General features: G+C 35.4%; 1 protein-coding gene across 2 annotated transcripts in view; it reads right to left on the bottom strand.

Moving 5' to 3' along the window:
* Positions 1-6,288: 6,288 nt before the first annotated feature.
* Positions 6,289-16,381, bottom strand: part of MOSPD2 (motile sperm domain containing 2) — a 41,015-nt gene continuing 30,922 nt past the window's right edge. For both annotated transcript variants that reach the window (XM_010285721.1, XM_010285722.1), the window contains exons 9-14: positions 14,346-14,458; positions 10,700-10,796; positions 9,808-9,904; positions 9,020-9,149; positions 7,157-7,259; positions 6,289-6,658 (exon numbers count right to left, since the gene is read on the bottom strand). In XM_010285721.1, coding sequence (XP_010284023.1) covers positions 6,512-6,658; positions 7,157-7,259; positions 9,020-9,149; positions 9,808-9,904; positions 10,700-10,796; positions 14,346-14,458 — 687 coding nt within the window. In that variant the 3' untranslated portion in view covers positions 6,289-6,511. The remainder of the gene's footprint in view (positions 6,659-7,156; positions 7,260-9,019; positions 9,150-9,807; positions 9,905-10,699; positions 10,797-14,345; positions 14,459-16,381) is intronic.

Genomic DNA, 16,381 nt, shown 5'->3' with positions numbered 1-16,381 from the left:
CAACACGCATCCAATCTGAGGGGTAGGAAGAAGCATGATGTCAGTCACAAGCGACATCTGGGATTACATATACATCAACACACATTTGTTGAGGAGTATTTAAAAATTGCAATAGATGAGCATTGCTTTTCTGAGGCTTCCCATCAAATTCCAGACTGGACTGTTCATACATCCTTTTTGCAGAACAATGCCCATTAAACTGTGAACTGAAGAATAAAACACTACTTTTTCCTTTAAAAAGCACTACAAAATCTTTTTGTGAGTCATCACCATCAGCTGCAAGTTTAAATTGCAAAAACAAAAATAGTAAGAAAAAGGAAAATATGGTAAATTCTACTCATGAACAGGAAAATGCACTCCAGGCCATGGGGATTATGGTAATTCAGATGCCAGTAGGTTAAGCATCACTCTGTAAATGTCAGCTGCACCAGATTAATGAAGCATCTGTGGTGTTTTCCCAGATTCGCTTTTCCTTTCAGCAATTTATCAGTTGTAGCATTCTAGAACATAAAAGCTTAACAAATTCTCTTTATGCTTCTTTTTGCCACTACTGTTGTCATCTCTATTTATTTAAATGATGTTCCTCATTGCTGACATTTTCCCCGGGGCTTGAAGAGCAGGTGTTCAGATATAGCTCCAAGCTGTCAAAAATGAAACTGGCAATGATTTTAAGAGATACAGGGCAGAGGAAATACAAGAAAGTTGTAATTTTGAATAATTAAACACCACACAGGATTTGTTAGACTACATCATCATCACCCAAAGGATACATTAATTCAGATTTAATCACAAACACAGAATGGGATGGTGGTCATTGTGGGACTGATACTGGGGACTTGGATTTGAGTTCTCATGTCTGAACCATTTCTTTGCAAATCTAAGGAAACCACATTGGCTCTGAACAAAAACCTATCAAGATTGCTTTTTCCCCCTCTCCTGGGCCCAAAATTAGGGGAACGCTTGCTTTAGAGGGACCACTTAGCATGCTGTGGGAAGAGCACATCATTATGTAGCATTGCTCCACTTGCACTCCTGCCTGCCTGGATAAAACTGGTATGTAGGACGAATCTTTACCACCTATTCTCTCATCAAGCAGCAACGTTGGTTTATCGTGTGGCAACTTCACAGTACACACGTATGTAATGGAATAACATGAGTAGCTGTAACCCGTTACTTGTAGTTGGGTATGTAACAGCAAGTACGTATTCAACTATCTGTTCCTTCTGGTAAGTTCTAATAGGCCAAGTCTTTTGCTCCTCAGCCAAGTAAGTTTGTGTGGATGTATTTATTTCAAGAGCAAGATCTGATTAAGGCTAAAAAAAAAGAGGCACAGTGACAATTTTTTTTAAAAATATAAAAAAAGTCCTTGAACACTTTCAAGGAAATCACTGCTTCTTGCCAGCTGAATCACCATGAAGTGTTGGTGTATCTCATGGGGTAATCAAGATGAACAAAACACGTATTTTACCACCCTTCTAACAAGATATTTTTAACAGGAAGCAAAAACTTCCTAAAACATTGTGGGAAAAACTCCCAAGTGACAGTAAAATAATGAATACATTCTACTGCCGTCCAAAGAAAAAGAGAGATAAATAAACAGAAGCTACAGACTTTTTTTTCATATTCAAGTTTTCCTACATTTCAAGCAAATCCAATACAGCACAACTGATATGAAGAGAATTAATAGAACAGAGGGAGTATTACTACAAACCAGGAGACCCTGAACTGACATAAGGAAGAACGTAGCAGTCCTTTAGGTGGGCTACTGCTATACTTGGGACTATGGTGAAGACTACAATGACTGGCAACTGGTAAATAGTTTGTTTTTTTTTTTTTTTTTCTCCTAAAGAGCTTTATGTTTGGATTTCATTATTAACTTCAGCGATACCATCAGAATGAATTGCCTACTGCAATCTAAAAAAACAACAAGTGCTATTAGTTACAATCATACAGCAATAATTTAACACCCTTCAGCTGTTAGCCCCATGCTTCTTTCAGTGTTTAGGAAAACAGAGGTGAGAGAGCAGCCCAAGTAGGTAGGCTGAGGCACCAGCCTTGTGAATGAAATGAACCAGGAGCAGAGATACCTGCTGGTAAAAATCTGGCAAGCTGCTTACTCTTTGCTCACACAACTTGGGGATTTCAGTACTTCTACTCAGAAGTGGCAAAGCAGCACTTGAACAGATCTACCAGGAAACTACCTAAATCAGTCTCAGCCAAGGCCGGCACATGGAACGTCACTCATCTCCTCTGCAAAGAGGGAAATCCTCTCACCACTGCCACGCTTCTACAGCGCTGGATTTTTTGTGCTTTATTTTTCAAGTTGGGTTTATGTGTACAACTGTAGACTTTCACTATAGAAGTGGCAAAAGCAAGAATAGCGAGGTCCGAATTGAAAAGTGGGACCGAAATGACTGAGAACGCTGGCAACGGGAGGTTACCCTTCTCACCAGCTGCAGGAAACACACAACCAAGACCTGCTGACGCTGAAGTGTGCCCAAGCTTATAGGCATACTGAAAAGCATTGTTAATTTGAATCATTAACATATAATTACTTACCTGTGTTAACACATACATGAGGTACATGTAGCAAATGTCCTAATACCAAGTCAGTAATTCCTCAATGAGCCATCTTCCAGGCAACAGGGAACAATAAGCCACGCCTTCAGAAACTGCCTTAAGATGTTGTCTTTAACCTCAGGAAAGAGCACTCAACCTGCGTTTCCTGGCTAATTAGAACTGATCAGCTCTTCCTAAACTAATACATATACTGTAAATGCAGATATCTTTGTGTCTCGGACAAAATACCCTATGGAACTACTTACTACAAGTAAGTGAATTCTTACAGCGACCTGTGATGTGTTTTGCAGTACACTGTTGTTCAGCCAATTATCAAATTTCTTCTATTATTCTGACTGTCCACTTTCACAGTAAAGCCATAGAAAAAGAAAGAACTAACGCTGTCCTTTATTAACAGAACAGCATTTACACCCTTACGCTGCCAGTCCACCTACACAGAAAGTACGAGGATCCCCAAGACAGTGCAGTGACTTAAATTGCTCTCTACAAAACCCCATGCAGTCAACAAAAGCCATATAAACTAACATCTGGAAGGAGGAGGGACAAATGTTTGAGAGAACTTGAATGCAGACAGAAATAAATCAGCTCATCAGGGAAAGGCAATTAAAAACCCTGTTCCTGGCGCTGCTGTCCCTCCCCCTCCCCCTTTTTTTACAAAATGTCTAAAATATATTATGCTTGTCTGTGTCTATAATATTATAATCAAGATTTTTTCCCCCCAAATGAGCCTACTCCAATGTGTTTCCTTAAGTTACTTATTTTTTGCATCTAATTAAAAAACCTCGATGTGACTGCGTCCTTATGCAAAAATTCCTGTTTTCACTGTTAAAAAACAACTACTTCCTGTGTAAAACAGACTTTTCATACTTCTTTGAGCATTCAAATACACTGTAACATTAAATCACTGTAAATAACTTCAGGATGAACATCAATGTGGATGTGTGAATGGTGTCACTGGAACACCACTTATTCCTATGGTTCAGAGCCATCCTATAGTGAGACTCTAGAAGTTGAGATGAGATGATGAACAAAGCACTATCTATGAAATCTTTAATCTTTTACTTAATAAAGTAAAAAAAAGAACCCAAGAATAAGGCACCAAAATTTCTTGCTTTTAAAGAGTATGTGCTCTTTTGGAGCACAAATTGATAATTTTTAGGATTACATTCATTGCTGTCTCTTAATTGTCTGTAAAAGCCAAGATTAACTGCTAATCTACAATGGTGGAAAGGAAAATTAAATCTTGTATCTTGATAGTTCATGTAATCAACCCTATTTTGTAAATCATCTAAGTTCTAAAATGTCCCAGCTTTATAAACTGAGTTTCATGTTCTGTGAAAAAATAAAACATTTGAAAACAATCTTTTGATTATTCTCTCAGTTTTGGGTATCATATCATGTTACTGCTGTGCACCCTGTAACTGTAGTGTTTACTAGACACAAAACCTTCCAAAATGGACTGGCTCAAATGTGTGTTTCCAAGGGTTGGGGCAGACCTGAAACTACTAGCTGAAAACTGGGAAAATACTGATAGATCACCATATGTTTTGTAATGGTAAGAACAATGAAGTTCTCACAGAAGAAAAACACACAGTAGACTACTGTCAATTTTTTTGTACGAAAAAATACTGTTACTTTGCTGTTGTTTTTTTTTTTATATGTATTTTTCCATTTACTGTGTGATGTTTAAATAATAGTTTGTTTTACCAAGATAGATACATTTGTAGTGTGTGGATTTGCATTATTTGTGACACAGTAGTGTTTACATGCCAGTATCATGTGCTATGTTACTGTGTTAGGCACTCTGCCTAGGAATTAATGATCAGCTATTTTACATTTGTCTGACAAGTACTATCAAAACTTCTATTATGCAACAGACTATGGGTCATTACCATATCGACCCCTCCTTCACATTAAGTATCTGCACGCCAACAAGAGAACCAAAACTTCAGGAGACGCAGCTATTTTTAAAAGACTAAACATTCAAGAGTACATATTTTCTTGTATTTATTTCGTAACTGTATTTTTCTAAAACATATTAAAATAGAAAAGATGTTCATCTGATTCATCATACAAAGAAAATACCAACATAGTAATAAAATACTGAAAATATATGAAAGCACCAAAACATTAAAATATGCATATTGGCAAAGACTCTACGAATATATTTCTTGCAATTTTACAGTAAAGTGCTATTCAATCCACTCAAATTAAGGAATCAGCATTTTAATAGCATGGTTATTATTATCTTAAGGTTACAGATTACTTCATTGCCTTTCTCAACAAGACAACTCATTTTGTTGGAAGCAAAGCATTTGAGTTGCATGCACATGGAAATAACCTAAATAACAGCTTCATAGTAAGCAGTGAACAATGTAAGTTGCCAACTCATTAAGAAAACAAAATACTGAGAAGCAAACTGAACAGAAATTAGATTAGTGAAAAATTAAGAAAATGGAGGCAGTAAAGCATTTTATAACTTAAGAAAGGACAGAATACTGTGCACCAAACAGTTCTGTAGACTTGCTTTTACATGGTAATTTTTTCAGTAATCATATTGCTGCTTTATTAGTTAATCTGTTTATTAATGCATTTCTTTAAACTGCCCTTTTCTATTTCCTAGAAATGACACTACAACACACTGAAGAGATACTGTAAGCAAAAAGACAGAAGCAGAGTATGACCTTTATTTTTCCTCAATAATCTCTTCTCGTCTATTGAAGTCAGCAGAAAAAACTAAATGATCTGTTACAAAGCCAATCTGTAGCAAAAATTAATTCTAGTAAAGAAATTACACTTTTAGACCTCATCAAGAGTGAAAATTTTAAATGTATGAAAGATACCATCAGTCTCCTTTTAAGTGTTTATCATTTTAATATACATATTTACAGCAATGAGTACAAAGAAACCTCGTTAGCGTAAGTTCTCACTAGCTTTATACACCATTTCCACAACAGTTTCTAAGAAATGGCAGATATAACACTTTTATGTTGCCTTCAACAATATTTAAATCTTCCCCACTTGACTTGCTTTTTTCATAAATTCATCTGTAATTTAAGCATATTGCACATCTCAGAATAAGTTCTTGCACTGACTATTTATTAGCCTTTTTATGAACCAGTAATAGGTCATTGTAACTCAACTCTTGCACTCCTTCCACAGTTTGACTAAGAGTGGTTTTAAAAAAAAAAAAGAAAAAATAAGAACAGGAATAGTCTCTGATCATGATTATTTCATTAGTATCTTTGGAATCAAACAACGGTTACATTCCTGGTCAATATGGCGGTGTGTATGTTTTATTTGGTAGGAAATATTTACAGTAATTTTGCATTCAGAAAAAGCACAAAAATAAGGAATCTAACCAATGAAAGCAATGAGCTTAAATTACCAAAATAATTACTAACAAAAAATATCTTCCTTTATATGTGCATGTACATAGATTATGTAAAAAATCTGCCTGTACTACATAATTTCTGTAAATTTTCCTGAATGAAGAGGCTAACCTTTAGAATACACTGAGTTGACTACTTGTACCTTCTATGGGAGTAATTCAGAATGCAAGAACGAACATGATGAAAAGAAATGAAATATTGTATTTAAAGTAGTTATAGAGGAAAAAAACTCTAAACAGTTTTAAATTATGCTGTATTTGGTTTCCTCCTTCCAGTTCAGTAGTATTTATTGAGTTGTACAGTGAAAATAGGACCTAGCTCTAATATCTTCCTCATGCCCTGTTCTAAGTGTCAACTTTCAGTAATTTCCTTTGCTGGTCATTCATTTTTTCTTTTTTTTTCAGCAAATTGCATCATTGTTTGTTGTTGTGGGCTCACAAACCTCATTTTGGCAGTTCCAGAATCCTAGCGCAGCACTGCAATCTCTTCCACTCCAACCAACCATGATAGGCAGCACATCCAGTGCACAACAATTCTTCTCAGCTTCTCTGGGTATACGCCAGGTAGAAGCAGAAGGCAACAACAGTAACTGACAGTAATGATAAAACAAGTGACAACTGCTGGAACCAGAGGCAGTGATCAATCTGCTCTTGAAGTCTTTTATGACTTTGCAGTAAACGAGTTAGCTGAAAATAGAAATAGTTTAATTAAATTAGAATTACTGCACATGAAAGTACTTGTTAATTTAGAGCTATTTAGCCAGTAACTATAAGCCCGGGGGAAAAAGAAATACTTCTCTTAGTGATACCTTTTCTATCACTACGTACTTCACAAATCTGTTCCACTAAAGGAGCTTCAAATCTTAAGTTATGGAAAGGCCATATTGCCTGTATCTAGCAGGTGATATCTTTACACTAGGAAACAAAAGATATCGCTGAGGCTCACTGATACCCCAGATCTGTAATATACGGAAGAGGAACGACCAAACTGCATTGAAAGCAGTATCTTATTAAACCATTACCATTAAAAAAAAAAAAAAAAAAAAATTTAAAAGTGTCACTGATTTAGTTATTTTCAATTACAGAGTTTTTCAAATAGTATAATTTACAAAATACCAAAGAGATTTAGTACAAATTCTTTTTATCTCTATCATATTTATAATTTTGTTAAATATTCAGCATTACCTGTATATGTAAATCTTCATTGGTTTTTGCTGGAATATTAAGTGCATTCTCTTTTAGTGTCAGAGAAGAAGGTTTGCTACTTTCTATGACATGACACCTGAGCCTGTGAAAGGGGGGAAAAATAGGCACCAAAAATCATAAATTGTAACATTGTATAATTAATAGTAAACAGTCCAGCTAACAGTTATTATATGCGCTTTATCATCTGTTCTGATTGATTAATTTTCTAAACAACTATTGCAATGATAGTCTGAAAAGGCTTCCTCAGTCCACCAAATACATTTGACAGCTTTTGATATAGAAAGCAAGATCAAAATTATCTGCATGCTCATTTAAAATATATCTTCATAATTTCAGATTCATAGCATAGGATGCACTGGATTACTCAGTCAAATACTACCAGAGATGCAACATTTATTATACAGCAAACAAAATCTAAACGTTTTCTTTCGATTTTAAACCTTAGCAACAACATTTTTCATAGAGTCCACCTCTTCCACAGTTGAAAATCCAGGAAAAGGATTTCAAGCCATGATTGAAGATAGTGGAATCCTACACAATTTATAAAACACAGCTGAAGCTCCTCTGATAACATGCAAGTCAATTAGAGTGGGAATGAATTTATTTGCTAAAGAAACGGTTAAATTGAGGCTGCAGCATTTTTCTATTTTAAGGAAAGAGGAATGCTAAAATGTTTCTGGCAAGACAAAACCAAAAAAGGGACAAATAAGTGTAATAAAATCTAAGTAGATTCCTCAGACAAAGTACTTGCACACATAATATTACAGAGACAATAATTATGTTCTCCACTGCTTTAACCTAGGTTTAATTAAAAGTAAAGGTCAGGTTTGTATTCATCAGTAACATACATACATGGCACACTTTGCAGGTGGTAAATTTAATGTAATCAAATAACCTCCCCCTATTGTTTCAAGGTTTGTCTTAAAAAAACTGCAACATTTATGCAAGGAAGCTTAACATTATGTAGATTTTGTTTAATAGGGAAGTAAAGGATAAGCATCTGAAGCAAAAGATAGAGCAAGACTTAGGCATCAAGTCTCAAAAATACTTTTTCCACGTTAATTTTGGCCGTGAAGGGGCAAAGGCAGCTCCAAAAAAACCCAACCCACCCCCCTGAACTCCCCAAAAACCAGGCACAATCTACAGTAAAAAATACAGTCAAACTACTTTGTTTTAAAATGAAACAGCATCTCCATATCATGGCTCTAAGACTTATAGATGAAAGAGAACTACAATGAACTTTTCCTAGAAATGTACAGTGATACAACTAGATGCGAACAGATGACAGAGAAGAGTAACAGGTATATTTAAAGGAGTGTATGGGGAAATGTATTTTCATAGTGGTATTTTTTTTTACTATTAAATACAGAAAACATACATATGAATATGTGATAGGTTTTACAGAAATTTTGTACAAAACTGTGTAGCAGAAAAGTAATGTTTTTTATTATTGTCTAGAAAACAGCTTTGCATTTGATATGCCTTCTTTTCTTGCTTTTTAGAAAACTCAAGTGGCATATTCTTATTGGGAAAAAAAAAAATCTACTGCCCATGTGTATTGCCACATCCCTTCAAATTTTTTCCACTTAACTCTTAATCAGAAAAAGAACAACAATAAAAAGAAGAGCACGTGCAGAATACCATGACATTTTATGAGTTAAAAGCACCTCTCATCAGTTAAAACAGAGCAGGAGCCTCAGCAATATACTTCAGTACATAAGAACACAACGGGGTTTGGAGAATCCTTCACTGATTGTGACAAGCAAGTGCTATAAATCAGCTAAATGATAATGTCTAAAAAAAAACCCCAAAAACTGTGCCAACAGAAAACCATATGCTCACCTATGTTCCATCACTTTGGTCCTAGGGACTTCTTTCCAAAACTGAGTCAGTTCTGGTACACCTGCTCCAGAAGACTGGTCCATTTCTGCTGCCATGATAAGGAAACGATCCTGCAGAGAAGCTGCAAAACCTGCCCTCAAAAAAAAAAAAAGCGAAAGTGCACTAGATAAAATGACAGTATTACAAAGCATATAGAAAAATTTTTGAACAACAGTGTTTTAAAATGAGAACTTGTTTATTGCAGGACATCAGACACTGAGTTACTAGAAATAAAAATAACAAAATCATTCTCTTAAGCTCAACAATTTTGATTACAGTTTTCCCAAAATTCTACAGTTTCATTTTAACAGAACTAGTTTCATCTCACCAATTCAAGGATGACACAGAATTTTGTAAAGAACGCATTCTCCAGCAAATTCACCTGTCCTTGCAACCCATTAGGAAACTGATTTACTGCAGATAAACTCCCACTGAAACAGGGCACAAGTGAGACAGCTGCCACTGAGACTTTTGTTTTTTCTAAGACAAGAAACAGGACAGGCTGCAGACAACAGCTGCTTATGCCTAAGTGGAGCAGTAAATCAGTAGGGGCAGTTACTCAAATGCTGCCTGACATCCATTGTTTTTTTTTACAAATAGTAACTCTCTCATAAAATAGTGAAGGAGGCATGGGTGTCAATCAGTCTTACACCCCAGCAAGCACATACAGAGGTTAGCATCTAGAGCATCAGCCCATTAATAAAACTTGTCCAGACTTCTTAAAGATTCTATTGTAAGATTTTACTTACCACCATGAAGAGAAACTATTATATCCAATGATGTGCCAGGTTCACAGCTGCTGTTACTGGGTTTAACTCTGTATTTTTCAGGAGCAGTTGTTCTCACCTATAAACAAGAAATACCAAGCAAATATATAGTAAACACATACACAAATTATGGTTGTTTCATAACCTCCCTCATTCTGTAACAACTAAAATCCCCAAAAGCTTAAATATTAAGACATGGTAAAACATACAGTCTTTTAAAATACTTTATTTTGTAGGAGTAATCAGACACTGGTATTTCACTTTTTCCTCTCTCTCAACCACTTCTATCCTTTCTTTTCTGGCATATGCTATTTTTCTCATATACATATTTAGAAAGAGCCAAGAATATCTATGGACTGTTAAAATTTTTAATATGAAAGTATGGAAACTTCACTTATTTGTATGTGCAGAGAACACAAAAGATGTGGTGGAAAACCAAATCAAAATGTAAGTCAACTCAGCATTTCTGAAGCAAACATAACTGCATTCATTCCTTTGATAGTGACATTTGCAGATGGAGCTGCATCATTTTGGACCATTACTAACTTGTTCCCAGCCAAGATTTAAAAAGGAGAAAATTCCTAAAAATATGACTTTTCAATGCTCAAGCCTTTCTTTTTCAGGAAGTATTAGACTCTCACTAAAGAACTAACCATCAACATAGCTCTTTTTTAGACTGTAGGTGGTACACAGGGTAGTACATAACAGGCATAAATTCATCCAGAAGATTTCTTTGATCTGCTTCAAACATCACAATGGGATAAAAAAAATATATACTGAAAAGTGGCTTTAACAGTACTTCTTCCTCCTTAGCCAAAACAAGAAAAAGTTACACGCTTAGTAAAGTAAATCAGGCCACACATAAAATACTTACCTTAAAAGCCACTATGTTTTTAGTGACATTTGTGAGAACTATCAAACATTTTTTCTCTCCAGTTTCTTTGGATCCAAAATACAGTTCTTCTGCTGGGCTAATAAGAAATTTAAAAAGAGTTAGTTTCTTCAAATTATCTTTACAACATATCATAGAAAAAACCTGACCACACCTACAGGAAAATAAAATACTCTCAACCCTGCAGCTACAGTAACTATAAACAGTTTATCATCAAAAAGCTGTGAAAACAAAATGCAGAAGTTTTGTAGTGAAGCTCAGTGCTGACTCATGACCACAACTGGACCTAGCTGCATCAGCTGATTACTGCCCTTTAGAGCGTGACCACCTGCAAGAGCAGGAATAGCCAACAGATATGTACAGTCACTTCAGCTGCTGCATCTTAGAGCAGTGTGTTAAAAGAAAGCATCATTAATATCTGCATAGATTAAAACTAAAGAGTATAAGGTGTCACAGACAGAGAGTAGTTTCTACCTTATACATCTATCCTTCCAATGGGTATAAATGCAGACATAGGACGACAGGCAGATATCTGTGAGTGGCAATCATTTCAACCACTACAGCTGAATTCACTTGTACTTATGAGTCAGTCTTCACATATTTCTGGTGACACATGCATAATGTTATTGCTTGTTTTTATTATTCTTGTGCAATGAGGGGAGTCATGCATGAAATCTTTTAAACCGTATCAAACTAACACAACTCATCTTGGAATAAGCATTCAAATAAACACTACTAGGTAAAAGGCAGGACATGCTCATATACTACAAGTTGAGAGGAAACTCAAGTAACAAGTGAAAAAACTTTTTTCCTTCAACAGGTCACATGAGTATGCAAAGAACTGCCATACTACACAGTGCCACAGAACCATATATTCTTTTGACAGAAAGCCTTTTTCAAAAAAATGTGTTACATTTTTTCCCCTTCTCCCCTTTTCAGAATGCCAATTCCATGTTAGTTTGACCTTCTCCTCAAGAGACCTCCTTTTACAGTATCAATCCTTCCTCCTCCCCTCACTGAAACAAGCCAGTCTCTTAGCTGAGAAGAAAAATCCTTGGTGCTGTAGGGGAAGCCTGAAAACCCATGACAGGAGACCAATGGTGACTGGGGTGGGGAGGGGGGGTGCCTATGTTTTAGACAGTTCACATGACAAAAAATTTTTACTTTTTGGTGGGGAAGCAAGTGTGCTGAGCAGGGCAAAAAAGAAGAAACTGATGGGTTTAGAACATATTAATAGGGTAACTGTATGCCCTTTTCCTTTTTTTTCCTGTTCCCAATTCTCAACTTAAGTAACCAACAACAGTAAGGAACAGAAGGATTGTAGTTCCAAAGTTATATTGGTTATCTTAATATTGTACTATTTCAGCTGAGTGTCACAGCAATTGCAAGATGAACCATAAATTAGTCAGGAAAGCATTAACTAGCATCAAAACAAGCCACAAAGTGAGCTCAAAGAAAGGAATTTTCCACCACAACCTGATCTTTCTTGCTCTACCACCAACTCTGGCTATGAACCAAAAAAAAAAAAAAAAAAAGTGGGGTGGTGGTGCTTGAGGGCTACTGCTGTGTGCCTGTTGTCTGTGAAATCAACCAGTTCCACAGTGTTGGGGGTGGGTGGTTTGTAGTTGTTGGGAGGATAGTGTTTTATTTTAAATGAACACCCAAGTTCTTTCATTTTTACTGAAATGCTACTTTCTTTACTTTGATGTGTGTGGGATAACCATTTCAGCTTATACTAGAAATTCTCATCTCAAAATACATCACAACATGAGCTAGTCTCCTGCCAGACAGTGCAAGTAAACTGCTGCTTTTTGTCTTACCAAATACATTCATTTATTGAAGGCCAATAAAGACCAGCCTTTCATTCAAATGCAATCACAGCCTAAACCAGGAAGAGACAGATGACTAGTGAGCGTGACTACTAAGATGAGAAACAGAAGAGCACAAGAACCCAGCTTTTCTCATACACCAGAGGCAACAAGTACTAAGCAGCAACAGGTTAGAAATATCCCTGCAAAGGGTCCAAGGAGGCCTCACTGCTGCAACAGTCAGAGAGGCACAGAAAGGCTGCTGGTTCTTGGCAATTTCATGGTGTCAGAGCTGCTCTGCCTCAGCTTCCCAGTCAGGCTCTAGGCTGCTCCCTTTACAGGGCAATGCTGGTTATCAGCAAGGCTACCAGCTTATCATACTGGCAGAGCTTATAGTCCGAGATAGGTGCCTGTGACTAGTTATATGTGGCACTATACATTATCAGTTCAAAAAAATTTCAGTTCAGTGTCCTAAGAAAGATTCCAAGGAAATAAAAACTGGTCCTAGCTTCTACAGAGTTATTAGTAAGAGCAACAACTGTGCATACTCTCAAGAGTTTACTTAAAAAAACAAAAAACAAACAGCAAGGATAATGGAGACATCAGTATTTTATTTTCCATGACAGCAAAACTACAAGTATTAGCACTTCCATACTTGACTAAGTTTAGTCTTTCATGTAATTTACATGGACTCCAACATAATTTCCATTTCAATGGTAGAACTTGAAATATTTTAAGAGAAAAGGGTACACTTTGTGGAGCAGGTTTGAGTGTTGTTTTTCTTTAATGGCTTTCTTTTGGTTGTTGTTTGTTGTGGGTTTTGTTGATTTTGGTTTGTTAGTTGTTGGCTGCTTTTGTCAGAGGGACAGAAAATTTTAAACATTCTTTTAAAAAAAAATCACAATTCTACAGTTTACACCTTTGTCCTATCATACAGGAAACTAGGTCTACACAGAGGAGGTTTTTGCACAAAGGACTATAATTTTAATTTCAAAACCAGGAAAATACAAAATATTTTTTGATGTTAATGAGCATGTCATTATTCAAATACATTCCAACACTAATTCATCAGTACAGCACTTACAAAATTAGCTAAGGAATTACCTATAAATTAGATATTTTCTTCATTCACCTAAAAGCAAACTGGAAGTGAAAATAAAAGTAAACATCTAAATCAATTTCTAAACAAGCATCTTAACCTGAAAGGCAGTGAAAAGAATGAGTGATATTGAGTAACTGATCTTTTTTTCCTGTAGTTTAATGATAAAAAGCAGATTAACTGCAAGATGTAAGCATCCTGGGTGACAAAAATCTTGTGAGCAGATATGCCATTTATACAGAGCACTTTCCACACAAAGTAAGTTTAACTGGTGCAAACTACTAGTGTGGACATCTATACCATCTTAAATTAAAAGAATTCAAGCAAGACGTAATAGTGAAAGCTTTCAATAAACACATTGTTTTTCCTTAAGCCAATGCAATCAGTACCAAACCACTGCTCTCATTTACAGATAAGCACAGGTTTAAATAAAGCCAATGACAGTTTCTCAATGTAAATGAAACCATGAAATGCTTCCACAGTTCTATGAAATGTACAGCTACTAGTTAGTACAAAAAGCATGCCAATGGTGACACCAAAAGATTCACTAAAAATGTGTAAAAGCAGAAAAATTCTTTGAGCTTTGTAAAAATCATTCTTGAACGGATTATAACAACTTGTTTTCCTCTAACAATCTGAAAAAATAGTTTATTTTGAAAACCTACTAGTTCAGTATTCAAGTGTCCAAGGCACATGGTAAAAAAAAGAAAATTATTATTACCTGATATGTAATAAAGGTCCTTTAAAAGTGGTTAATGTTTTCTTTGCATTTTTTGGTTTGATCTCTGTTTTGTCAGTTTCCTCTGATTTGGAAATTTGTTCTATAGAATTCATCTGAGTAAAAATGATAGTTATAATGATTAACTAGAAATCTGGGTTACACACGTTACAAAATCATGCCAGTATTTCAAAGAATATGATGAGGCTTATTTCAACAATTTATATATTGCAGACCAAGCTTGATATATGTATATTCATTCCCTTAAGCTGGTTTAAACCCATTGAATAAAATGATTTGTTATAGAAGTTACATTATGTATTAAACATGCATGAAACAAGACTTCTGCTTTGTTTTGGGTTTTTTTAGATGTATTTTCCTGATGCCCAAGTTGGTTATTTTTGAAAAGTCCAGACACGTTAAGTTACGGTACTTCAAATATTTAAGATAAAGCACTGATGATATTCTTCCACTGCAACACTTTTCAATTAAAACAGACACCCCAATACAATCACTGCAACACTGAACAGAAAACACAATAATAATTCCACGCTTTATTGTATTGCAGAGTTAATAAACATGTCTTCACTGCTTTTAGATGGAACTCTGAAGTATTGGAGAACTTAAAAGAAATAGTGCTGATTGAATTGGTGCATCCAAAACTGCAGATATCTTGGGTTCTGATGGTTTTCCTTTATTACATTCAGAAAATACATGTCAGCAGGCCAGGACATCTTATTATAAAAAAAATGAAAGAACTCTGAAATTAAGTGCAAAACAGGGTGCAGGGGGTGGAGGGATGGAATACAGAAGACTGAAAGAGTTAGTGACATGACTGAGGATGAGCTAGCTGAACAGTTTGCTTAGCCTTGTTTTTATTCCACTTAAAACACAAAGAGAACACATGAAGAGGATTCAGTTTACGTAAATTTGAAGTATGGAAATGAAAGGAATAAAAAACTATTGAAAACAGGTTTTATAAAAAGAAACCACATAGGAATTTGTGTGGAGGTCTTTTTTTTTAATCATCACAGTTATAGTAAAAGTTGTGTAAAGACACTGTACTAGTTATGTGTTGGGCTTCATTCTACATAAACCTAAAATTACAGAGAAAATTATTACTGCAGCACACATTAAAGGTAGAGGCATCTGCAGGAAAGACACTTACTAACCAAGTTTAGCACTTATGTCTCCCTCTACTCTGGAAATAGGCCCTTCTATAGGATAAGAGGAGGTATACATATATAAAATCAGATGAATTCTTGGCGATAACAAAAGTCTGCGTATAAAGTGCTGTAAATAATAAAGACAATGATATCTCCCAGATGACTTGAAATCAGTTGGTTTGGAAGCTGGCCTTACTACAAAAACATTTGAATATTTATATTTAGACACAGTCAAAAATAATTAACTTAGAAATAAGAAATGCCAACCATTCTGAGCCAATAAGGGAGTATTTATGAAAAACACATTTTGGAGGAGAATGTAACATTGAAGTGGCAAACAATGGTGTACTTGCTCTGGAAGAAATAGCAAGAATTATTCTTAAATATGTGAACAGAAGAATAGTGAGTTGAAGCAAAACAATAATCTACTTTTTACAGAAACAGTACCAACAACAATGATATGGTCTGAATTTTTAAAAGTATGTTAAAGGTAAGGCCTTAAACGTGCCTTAAGATTGATACATGCTAAGCATAAATATCAATCTTAGTTCATTGAAAAGATTGATTATACTGTATAAGAGAGAAAATACCACAAACCAAATCATAATTTTAAAGAGCAAAAAAACCAAAGAAAAAGACCTAACTAGAAAGCTGAAGTCAGCCAAGCAAATTAAACACAACCACACACTGAGGCTATTAAACACCAAAGCCAACTCACACACTGAATAGGAATTCTCCATGTTTCCATATCTGAGAATCAGAGCTTGGAAGATGTGCTACAACCAAAACAAGCTACTGAGTTTAATGGTCAGGAAGTCACCATGGTTATGTAATGCTTTCTTTTGAGCTTAAGGTCAGTGAAATTTTTTTTTT

The sequence above is a fragment of the Phaethon lepturus genome, unplaced genomic scaffold (genome assembly GCF_000687285.1).
Source record: "Phaethon lepturus isolate BGI_N335 unplaced genomic scaffold, ASM68728v1 scaffold4374, whole genome shotgun sequence".
NCBI classification, from domain to species: Eukaryota; Metazoa; Chordata; class Aves; order Phaethontiformes; family Phaethontidae; genus Phaethon; species Phaethon lepturus.
This window is presented reverse-complemented; position numbering and strand designations above follow the sequence as displayed.